The sequence below is a fragment of the Rattus norvegicus genome, chromosome 14, assembly GCF_036323735.1.
Source record: "Rattus norvegicus strain BN/NHsdMcwi chromosome 14, GRCr8, whole genome shotgun sequence".
Lineage (NCBI taxonomy): Eukaryota > Metazoa > Chordata > Mammalia > Rodentia > Muridae > Rattus > Rattus norvegicus.
The window spans coordinates 51,077,809-51,089,935 of NC_086032.1; the positions used below are offsets into that span (position 1 = coordinate 51,077,809).

The following is a 12,127-nucleotide window of genomic DNA, read 5'->3' on the forward strand; positions in this document are numbered from 1 at the left end:
GGCACTAAAAATAAAGTGAAAAATTTGGTTGTGTGTGCTTGAGTCTTGCTTCAGTCTATTTTAAGCTTTGATTTTGTGGTATTATGTTAACTTTGCTCTAATTTCTTAGCTATTTGACTTTGTGGCTCACTCTATGTGTTCTGTGTGTTTGTTTTTTGTTTTTTTTTTTAATTTTAACGATGTTTTGTTCTTGCTGTGATACTTATACCGACAGTGAAAAACAAAAATGTCAGCTCTATCTTTCTCCCTAGAAATTGTATGTAGAATCAAAACTGAGATAGAAACATTTGGAAATAAGCTTTTCCAGCATACAGTGACAAAATAATTAAGAGTACTTCTTCAGAGTACACTGTAAGTCTCTCTCCCACAGATTTACTTACGAGATAAATAACGGAAATTTAGCTATAGAATGATTACAGCTTAGAATATTTTTCAAATATTGTTGATATTTTAAATAGATGTACAGTGGATTTCTGAAGGAAAAAAAAAAGATTTGTCTTAGTCCTTAGCCTGTATTTCTGGTGTTTGAATGTATTGTGCTGTCCTGTTCCTCTCCTTTTTATTTGTAACTTTTTAACTTCGTCTCTGTTTCGGAATTAATGGCCCAAATAAGTATTCTTTTCTGCTTCAGGATGAATAATACACACTAAAGCTTATCCCCCCTCTCTATTCTAGTATTCTACTTTTATATTCCTTGCTAAATTACCTTCTCTGCTTATAATCTTAGTTCACCTTTGGTGCAACTTACCTCCCAATTTCTGGTGTTTGAATGTGTCACCTGCATGAAAATTTAGCAAGGCTTGTTTTGTCTTTAAGATTATGTACACATGGATTAAAGGTTTTACATATCCTGTGGCTCCTAAACTCTTGTTGTGAAATGCAGCCTACATCAATTTTAGAATCCTTGCTTCAGTGTTTGAAGACACTAAGGCCTTGAACATGGTATTAAAAGAAGTGTCATACCGTGATTGCTGTTGCTATTGATACCATTTGTTTAGACTATAAATATTTAACCCTGTCATCCGTAATCAAGCACATTTTGAAATAAATACTTAATACTGGTGAACAGGGGAATTGGGGTAATTTATTGCTACAAAATGATAAGCATTTTGTAGCTCTCAGGTGCTGTATTTGTGATGGACTGACATGTGCTGTCTTCATATCTGTCCTTTCTAGGTGTCCCAGGCTGGAGACTTGTTAATCGAAGTGTTTGCAGAAAGAAAGGAACCTGACTGTAGTATTATAATCCGGGTGAGTCCTGAGAGAGGATATGAAGAATACTGTTGGAATCCTCAGAGCTGGTGTCAACTGTCCTATTTTCCAGCATGTTTTGTGTTTTAGGCTTTCTTCAGTTCAAACAGTGACTGCTGGCAAGGTTGACCCTTCCTAACCATTTCCTCTAGGAATCTAGTATTTTAGTTTTGGGGAAGAAAACACTGTCTGCAGATCAGCTATGAGTTTTCTATAGATCTTAGAAAATGAACCTAGAACCGGTACTCGCTTCTTCCCTTCCTAAAATTGTGACATGAGACAAGTTATTTACTCTGCTTTAGTCTCTGTTTTCTTACCTATCAAATGGGTTTCTAATCTAAATGTATGTAAACACGGAGCATATTATTTTCCAAATAGCTGTTTAGTAAGTACCTATATATATTATCATTAATGCCTAGCCTCGGTTCTTACTCTCCAACATTTAAATTGGAATACTGGGTAACTCTTTCTTTTCTTTGAGTGGAGATAAAAATATATATTTTTCATCTTATTGCATCCAATAAGTTGTCTTTAGGGATAGTAGCAGCGATATTACATGTTCTTGCTTAGTGAGCTTTTTTTTTTTAGTGTAAAGAGTACATATTCCTCTAATTAATAGAAGTTCAGTCCATTATCTCTTTTAAACTCCTAAGCTGTGAAATACATTGTGACTATTAACTTAGATAATTCCAGGGGTATCACAATATGCCATTAGCTGCCTACTTAGAACATGGAGCTGGAACATGATCACAACGACTATGATCATATCTTGTGGGAGTCATTTTCTATTCATTAGGTACATTGTAGTTCTTATTCTGAATGTCTCACTATGCTTAACTAGATATGAGACACTCTTGTAAATTAAATTACAGATTAAATCACTCAGCAAAAGTCTATTGCTTGTGCTAAAAGATATAAAATAGTCTGCATATATGTATATATATTATGAGTCTATTTATGCACTTTAAAGTATATTGCACAGAATATATATGCATATAATATATATGCATATATATTATATATACTTTTAAAGCATGTTTTAATTTTCTCTTTTTAATGGTGTTGTTCTAATCATGACAATTTGGCAAAGATCACATATTTTCTCACTGTATTTACATAAAAAACTATATAACTCTAAGTAATCTGGGAAGGCCAAATAGCAGTAACGAACTGTTCAGGGATGATCAGTATGATTTCAATATAGCTTTAAGACTGAGAAAACAGTGCTGTTATATTAATACTGTTGATTCTGAACTCAGGATCTGGAGGCATATGCCAAGTTTTAGGAAATGAAAAATGGGAATTTAAAGACATTAAGAACATAGGATGTCTCCTGAGGGGCTCTAACAGAGCCTTACTGATACAGATTAAGATGCTTGCAGCCAACTATCAGACTGAGCACAGGGACCACAATGGAGGAGTTAGAGAAAGAACTGAAGGAGCCGAAGGGGTTTGCAACCCCATAGGAAGAACAACAATATCAACCAACCAGATCCCCAGAGCTCCCAGGGACTAAACCAGCAGCCAAAGAGTACACATAGAGGGACTAATGGCTCCAGCTGCTTATATAGCAGAGGATGGAATTTTCTGGCATTAATAGGAGAAGCCCTTGGTTCTGTGAAGGCTCTTTTCCCCAGTTTAGGAGAATGCCAGGGTGTTGAGGTGGGAGTGGGTGGGTGGGAATGAGAGCATCTTCATAGAAACGGGAGGGGAGATCAGAGAGGCAGGAACTGGGAAAGGGGATAACATTTGAAATGTAAATATATAAAATATCCAATAAAAAAGAATATAAAAATGAGCATAGCACAAACCTGGATCATCATAGCCCATACCAGATGTTGATTACAGTGATGTTTACATTCTGTAAATTAATCCTTTTGTGAGTGTAGGGGTCAAGGCATTTCCTATTTCATATATTGGATTTCTCACTTGCTTTTAGTTCTTTAAGAAGGTGCTATATTTCTTTTTTCTCTTTCTTCTTTTTTTTTTTTAATTTTCTGTTCTGGAGAAATGGCTCAACAATTAAGAACACTGGCTGCTGTTCTATAAGACCCTAGTTTTATTCCCAGAATCCAAATGGTAGGTTATACCATCAGTAAATGCATTTCTAGGGTATCTGAAACCCTCTTGCCTCAGTTGGTTTTAGAAATGCATATGGTACGCAGATTTACATGTAGGAAAAACATACAAATGCTTAATATAAAAAAATTAAATTAAAAAATATTTTAGAGCAATGGAGATGTGAGGCATCATGAAATCTCTCACCTGCTCTTTCTCCAGCTTTACTATTGCTTCATGTTGTTACTGGATGCAGGAGTCCTTTGTAATTTTACAGTTCTTTGCTCTTCTCTGAATACAGAAGGTTTATCTTTTATTAATTAGTAATTTTCATAAATTAATCCCTGAATTTCATAACGATAGAATGACTGAGTTACCTATAATGATGTGCACACAAGTGTGCATGTACAAACACACATACACACATAGGTACACACTATACACATACCTCATACACATACACACCACACACATCACACACACTATACATCACATACACACACACACATACCACACACATTACACAGAAACCACACATACCACATACATACACCATACATCATATACACATCACACACACACACACACACACTACACACCACACATCCCATACACACACACACACACACACACACACACACACACACACACACACACACAAGGACTGATGGGGAAATCTAAGACAACTTTTTAGATATTCATTTGCTAAGAACATGAAAACTAAGTTTCCACTGCAGTACTCTAGTTGTTAATATGTCTGCTCTTTAACACTCTCAATGAATTCTAACTAAAGAAAACAGTATTGTTTTTAATAATACACAGTCATAGTTGTTAAGTCCTAAACTAAAAAGCAACTGATAGAAACCCCAGAGTTCCTGAAAAGGTGGCATGCTTACCCGGTGGCCTCTGGCTGTGAGATGCTTGTGGGTCTGGGCCCCAGACTTGCACTGAAGAATGAAAGGACTCCTGAGATACTAACTTGAATGTACTCTGTATGGCAGTATGCTACCATCTGTCACTTGGCATGGCAGGGAACACCACAGGCACCAAAACCCTGGGGCCTCTTGGCATGACAGATACTATTTAATCATCTTCATAATATTTAGAGTCCAACCTGAATAAACCAAGTAAATCTGTACTCATGATTATAGAAAGACAAATGAAGTTTTACTGTTAGAAAATGACTTGTATGGTAGGGTTGGGTTTTGTTTTGGTTGTTGTTTTGTTTTGAGACCAAGTGCATTTCTTAAGAGGAACATAATAACTTCTTAAGAAAATAATTATCCCCAATATGTCTGTATTACAGTATCTCTTTGCTTTGATATTACAGTGTATTTTATGGAGAAACTCTCATTGTAGTGTTTTCTTTGTCCATGGAGACCCATGAGGTATAGAACTTCATTGCCTTAGCACAAGACTACTTCTGTATTAGACATCTTTGAAGATAACATTCCATTTCCTACAGGTATCTCCTGTGATGGAAGCGGAAGAGTTAACGAATGATATATTAGCAATAAAAAATATTCTTCCTACGAAAGGTGATATTTGGGCCACATTTGAAGTCATTGAAAATGAAGAGCTAGGTAAGTAGCTTTCATGCTGGAAATCCTTAAATCCCTTATCAATGACACATGCTTTAGGACAAGCCTGTGTCATTTGCTGTTTTTCTAAAGATTTGCATCTCATTATGAAATCTGTCCTACTTCTCTGCCCATCTTAACATATGCTATGATCACTTGAGAGTGACTTCCTGTGATGTTGGCTCATCAGAATAATTAATTCTTTCATTAACTATATAAATATAGTAGAGAGTGTTAGGTGTCTCGGTTTGTACCTCATCAAGTAATGGTTTTATTCATAAGGACAGGCAGTGTGACTTATAACAATATCCTTAATGTCACCTCACCATCACCTTATTATATCTGTGTGCTCTTTATTCAGTAAGAACAAAGGATAAATAGTAAAAGAAATTTCCCACTCCAAATCAATTATTTTGCATAGAGCAGGGACTTCTCATCTGGCTGTTTGATTTTCTCCTATCATCAATGTCTCAATTTCTCATACATCCTCACAAAGAATCATAAGAGTAAAGGAACCTTTTAAAACACCTTGACTGCCCTAGTTCCCAAGTGCTGAATAAGCTTAACATTCTAATGACACCATTTGGTACTAAAGACCTATAGGACAAAAAAATAAGATGCAGAATCTCATTGTACCTCGACCATCTGTCTAGCTGATATCTACTAAGGTCTTGGGACCCTTTCAAGTATAGCTGTCAAACTGCCAAAAAGAAAACGTTGCCATCCCACAAGGCTCCAGATAAATATTAAAATTCAATGTTGAACTACCCCAGGGTGCATTATTTGGAATATTGAAGTCAGCACTAGAATGTAGGGGGATTATTATGCACTCCTGCACCACTCCGTCTTGATATTTTTACTCATTTACTTTTTACATGCATAATTCCTTAAAAATTAATAGGACTTACAGGATGATATTGTCAGTAAGTCTTGTTAAGGTATTGTGTCCTTAGTGCTTGGGTGTCAATTCTTAGTATGTGCCTTCATTAGACTCTGGCCCCCCTGGACAATACTGCTCTAGCAAGTGAAGCCTGTGACCTCCCAACTGTGAAATTCAGCAGCCCTGCTTTCAGCATCATGGTAGCTGACGTCCTGTGCCATCGATTGCTGATGACCTTTCTTTTCTCCTGTGGTGATCTCCAGGCTCTTTTCAGAGCGCCTTCCATGGTCTTGAGTCATCAGTCACTCCATCCAGTTAATACTTTCTTTGTCTTCCTTCCATTTGTCAAGCATCATGTTTGTCCTGATGGAATTTCTTTTGTTATTCTTTCTGTTTTCATGTATTGTTGGATTATCATGAATTCTTTATGCTTGTCTAGCATTAGGAGATGGTGTTTTCCATGTATATCTTTGTGTTTGCACACATCAGCCCTTCTCCACCTGACACTTGATTACTTCCTTTGAAATCTCAACCCAGAAAATCTCTGCAGTGGCCTGCTGTGGTGCTCATACTACATGGTTTAATAAAAGCTTCATGGTAGAAGTAGAGAATGTATCTCTTTTGTTTCATTTTGCCTCTATTTTCCTAAATAGTGCATCGTAATAGCTGTAAAGTTAAAATGTTGATAAAATGAAAAAATATAACCATAAGAATATAGCCATTTGGTTACAGTATATAACCATAAGTTATAGATTCTCTTGATTTTTTTCTCTTAATCAAACAGGTTTAATTTTTGTCCTCATTTTATTTGTGGGTAAAAGATATCTATTGACATTATCACCAAGGTTTACTTCCATCTTCAAAATCTTCTTTTCAGTGCTTCCTCTCTCCCTAATTATTCTATCGTCTCGGCCTTCCACAAACTTGCTTCTCTCCCTCTCCCTCTCCCTCTCCCTCTCCCTCTCCCTCTCCCTCTCCCTCTCCCTCTCCCTCTCCCTCTCCCTCTCCCTCTCCCTCTCCCTCTCCCTCTCCCTCTCCCCCTTCCCCTTCTTCTCCCTCTCCCTCTCCCGCTCCCCCTCCCCCTCCCTCTCCCTCTCCCTCTCCCTCTCCCTCTCCCTCTCTCCCTCCTTCCCTCTCTTTTCTTCCCTTTCCTTCCCTTTCCTTTCCTTCCCTTCCCTTTCCTTCCCTTCCCTTCCCTTCCCTTCCCTTCCTTTCCCTTCCCTTCCCTTCCCTTCCCTTCCCTTCCCTTCCCTTCCCTTCCCTTCCCTTCCCTTTCCTTTCCTTCCCTTTCCTTTCCTTTAATAACCAGGGGAGCGCGCGAAGGCAGTCCCCCACTACCACAAATTATGCAGTCAAATTTCCCCCGCATTTGGAAAAGCCAGGCTTGGATAAAATATAGACATGTTCTTTGCCAGGATGGAACATTAATGCTCTCTGCTGCAGTTATTAATGGAGTCCTCATATCTATCCTGAACTTAAAGCCCTGACCTTTATTATCCACATTTATATCTGTAATCTGGTCTTCTGTGGTAGAAACAAAACAAAAAAAATCTGTTCATTTCTGCATATTCCATGCTAGGTCTCTATTATACTTCTCCAGATATTCCCAACCTCCTCGCACAAATCAATTCCACAGATTTCTGACCCACATGTAAGCTGTAATCAGACTCATTCTCTCTGTTGACTTTCTGTTCCTTGCTTTTCTGACATTGTAACGAATATCTGTAATAAAGCATCTAAAAGGAGAAGCAAATCCTTTTCTCTCACCACTCAAATGTTTCAGTTTGTCATTGGTTGAACTTTCGCCCTTCGCTGGGCAAAAGGTCTAGGTGGGGCGTGTGGAGCATGAAACACTTCTTATCACTTGATGAAAGGGAAGAAGCAAAGAAACAACTTCAGGGTCTCAGTTTCCCCTTCAAGAGCATGCTCCAACAATCTACCACACCATCTTTTCCTTACAGAACACTTGACAAAGCTTACACCTTACCATAAGTGCATTATAGGCCTTGACCATATTTTCTTTAACACATGACATTAGGAGAACATTCAGATTCCAAGGTGTAGAAGAAAAGGCCTGTTTATTTTTTTCAATTCTATCAGCAATTACTGTCCCAAGCATGCTGTGGTTTTAGTACTTAACTCCAAAATCAATCATCTCTCTATATGTCCTGTACCTCTCAAAGAATTATCTGTTCAAATAGCCTTATTTAAGAAGATTTCACTTAGAATTTTGTTTTTATGAAACACATAATTCCTAGATATAAATATGATAGGAAAAGATTTCCTTTTCCCTTATAGATACTGTGGCTTGGAAGATCTATGTACTTTTTATTAATATTTTAAATTTCTTCTCCGCATGTATATGTAAAATGCTATTAAAATACCAGATGGGATGAAGCAGGGCTTTTGCTCTCTTGAGTTTGACACTAAGAATTAGATGTAAAAATGCCAATCATTTTTGAAAACTTGTTCCACCAATGGCAGCTATTTAAGGGTAGCAGCTGTTATTTCTGATGAAAATTCAGTACCTTTCCTATTGAACTAAGTAGAGAAGGTTCATTCTTTGCACATGATTTAAACCGTTATGGCATTGTCTTTTATGAAGCTGTAGAACTTCCTTTTTTAACCTGTTCTCTCTTTAGATTTATTTATTTATTTATTTATTTATTTATTTATTTATTTATTTATTTATATCAAATGCACCAAGTAGACAATATGAAGTTCTGCTTCTAGGTTATGCCTTCCTTCTACCTAATATATGTCCTATCATATGTAATCTGCCATGCAACAAGATAGCAAGTATCCATCAGCAAACATATACATATAAGACTTTATGTTCAAATAATGTTTGATAACTCAGACCACTTTGCAGGCTTCTCATCCCTTTCTTAAATTTGAAATTTGGGTCATTTCATAATATTTGAAAACCTGTACTATCTCTTAATTTCTGACTCTATTCTTTATCTAGGATGTTGGGTCTGCAAGATCTTCATCTTCCCCAATTACTTCATAAGTGATCCTGATCAGAAAAAAAATACTCTTAAATGTTGTGGCAAGAATTACTTATCTGCTCATTAACAAGCCTCTATGTCTACTGTAACACATTTCAGCTATATTAAGAAAACAGTTCTGTCAATAGGAAATCTGAGTATAACTGAAGTAATGGTGGCCCTATTTAGTATAAGTTTTCTGACAGTTGGAAATCTTATCAATTTTATTCCACTGCCTATCTATCCCCTAGTCTAGCGCTAGTGTGGTACCTGCCTTGCCTCATGTACTGCTCAGTCATGGTTTTTATGCATGCAGTCTTGAACCTGTTGCTGCTATTTCTTCATGTTTTACCCCAAAGGATAACGAAGTGATAGGAAGAAGGCAAACTGATTTTTCCCTCATATTGTCCAGATTGGGACTCAAAAATATATTTGTGTTTCTTCCCTTCCAAAAATTTACATATGAGAAACTATCATGGAAGATGTCCATAATTACCAAAATAAACCTAAGGATTAGATTTGAAATATCAGGGTGTACAGTCTAGTAGGTTTAGAATCTCTGGTTCTTACCTTAACTTATTAGATGACTAGGTATCTTAGTCAGGGTTTCTATTCCTGCATAAACATCATGACCAAGAATCAAGTTGGGGAGGAAAGGGTTTATTCGGCTTATACTTCCACATTGCTGTTCATCCCCAAAGGAAGTCAGGGCTGAAACTCAAGCACATCAGGAAGCATGAGCTGATGCACAGGCCATGGAGGGATGTTACTTACTGGCTTACTTCCCCTGGTTTGCTCAGCTTTCTTTCTTATAGAACCCAAGACCACCAGCCCAAGGATGGCACCAGCCACAAGGGGCCTTCCCCCTTGATTACTAATTGAGAAAGTGCCTTACAGCTGGATCTCACAGAGGCATTTCATCAACTGAGATCCCTGTTTCTGTGATAACTCCAGCTATGTCAAGTTGACACACAAAAACAGCCAGAACACTAGGTAAAGGTAGAAGTTAGGGTAAACAAAGTTTTTTTTTTACATGTAAAAAGGAAGTTTAATAGGATGGTAATAAAGAGTGTCAATTTGCTAAGAGATCACATGTTTATATATGCATATATATATGATAATAGAGTACCTGACATAGTGGCTATTCTGAAAATGACAACTCCTAATGGGATCACTCCTGTCATCCTGCATTTAATTCAAACAACAGTTATGTAAAGGAAGTACTTACTATAGTTAGTTTTATATTTGGGTATATATACTTCCAACTATATTGAATTATGACTTACATAATTATGTGTAATTTTTAACTTTGTCCAGTTTTTTAGAAAATATTTGAAAAAGTAAAATGAATATAGCACAGTTTTCATTTTCTTATCCTTATTCTGGTTTTAAAAACACCAATGTGTTGTTCGTCTGATAAATAATTTCTGTTAATTTATGGTCCATTGAAGTAAACTCACAATGGACTTCAGTCCTGGGGTAGTTACTGAGAATCTCCTGTGTCATCACCACTGTGCTGTGTGCCTATGTATCTTTATGCTCCATTATGATAATGGGCTCTCATGGGCACAGAAGGAAGAAATGCATTTTGTTTTGTGGATATTAATATTAATATTAATCTCTCATTTGTTGACCTGCATTTATTGATGACTTCTCTCCTCTTAGATAATGTAGTTCTAGCAGAAGAGAAGGTGATGTATTTATCTCCTACTCTTCCGTTATCAGTTTCAATGGGATGAGTCACATATAGGCACCCTTGACATATTCTTAGCATTAATAGTACTTCAACTACAACCACATTCTAGAATGTAGAGTGCTGTGCAATTGGGGTCTGAAATAATTGGCTGCTGCATAGCTGCAGAGTTAGGATAGAGCTATTGTAGTATCTACTCTCCACATTAGAATTTCTGCTCTGCCTGCTTCTTTGTTCACTGATAGTCTACTATGAAAAGGTTTGCATATCCCCCAGAATATGGTCTTATTTTGCACACATCTTTATTAATGGATTCACATATTTTAATCCACAAAGAGAACTTTCTTATCAAGTATTGATAACTGTTGAAAATGTTTTGTAATATCCCATGCTAAGAAAATGTGTTATGTTTCTCTAAAGCAAAATATGTAAAGATTAAGAGTCAGCAAAGAGATTTGCTTAAGACATCATTTAATTCCTCGCTTGTGACTCCTTATATAGAGCTAATTTATAATATCGCCCCAAGGTTCATATATTTTTACTAATAGTTAAACATAGATTGCTCAATAGTATTTATTTTTTTTAAAAACGTTCCCTGCAGCCGTATTTTGTGATATATTGACTCATGATGAAAATCCTAGGTATAAATTATTCACTATTATTTTTTGAAAATTATAAGATTGTAATCTTGTTGAGATAAACAAAGGGTTAATTTTTGCTTATGAATATTGGACAAGATTAAGCTACTAGTCCTTTTAAAGTTATTTAATTGCACATGCTAACAGAAATTTATCTAAATTAAAAACAGACTAAGACATACTTATTTTAGTAAACAAGGTTTTATCTTTTCTTTTTCTTTTTTTTTTTTTTCCCAGAACTGGGGACGGAACCCAGGGCCTTGCGCTTGCTAGGCAAGCGCTCTACCACTGAGCTAAGTCCCCAACCCCAACAAGGTTTTATCTTAAAGGGAACATTTCTAAATTTTAGAAGCTGTCTCTTTTTTTAAGATTTTATACACACACGCACACACACACACACACACACACACACTGTAGGTGTCTTCAGACACACCAGAAGAGGGCATCAAATCCCATTACAGATGGGTTATAAGCCACCATGTGGTTACTTGGAATTGAACTCAGGTCTCTGGAAGAGCAGTCAGTGCTCTTAACCACTGAGCCATCTCTGAAGCCCCCTAGCATTTCTAAATTTTAAAACAGCAGATTCATAGATTAATTTATACAATAAGTTGGATGGAGGGTGTCACTTATCTAGGTATTTGGGGCTCTTGTTTGTAATTCTAGTTTTGTTACAGCTTAATGAAAAATGTTTGAATTGTTGCATATATATCTTTGCCACGGATGTTTTAAAACTTGTAATTATTACACACATCTCTTGTAATGACTTGGTTTGTGTTTGCAGAGCGTCCACTTCACTATACAGAGAATGTGTTGGAGCAGGTGCTTCAGTGGAGTTCATTAGCTGAACCCGGTTCTGCTTATCTTGTGGTGAAGAGGTTCTTAACCATTGACACAATTAAGCAGTGCAGAGGTAAGCAGGCTTCCTTTACTTTGCGAAAGTGGTTAAAAGTTCAAGTGGCTTACGAGTAGTTATTAAGACACATGTGGTGTTAGAAATGGAATCAGATACAGAATCTGATTTCGTAGAACTGTGT

General features: G+C 36.7%; 1 protein-coding gene across 9 annotated transcripts in view; it reads left to right on the forward strand.

Moving 5' to 3' along the window:
* Arap2 (ArfGAP with RhoGAP domain, ankyrin repeat and PH domain 2) overlaps nucleotides 1–12,127 on the forward strand; it is a 199,650-nt gene that overhangs the window by 156,486 nt on the left and 31,037 nt on the right. For 8 of the 9 annotated variants that reach the window (XR_005492952.2, XM_039091929.2, XM_039091932.2 and 5 more), the window contains 3 exon segments: nucleotides 1,177–1,251; nucleotides 4,775–4,892; nucleotides 11,875–12,003. Coding sequence is in view for 7 of the 9 variants with exons in the window: in XM_039091929.2 (XP_038947857.1) it covers nucleotides 1,177–1,251; nucleotides 4,775–4,892; nucleotides 11,875–12,003 (322 nt within the window). In the remaining 2 variants the exon portion in view is untranslated. 9 annotated transcript variants of the gene reach the window in all.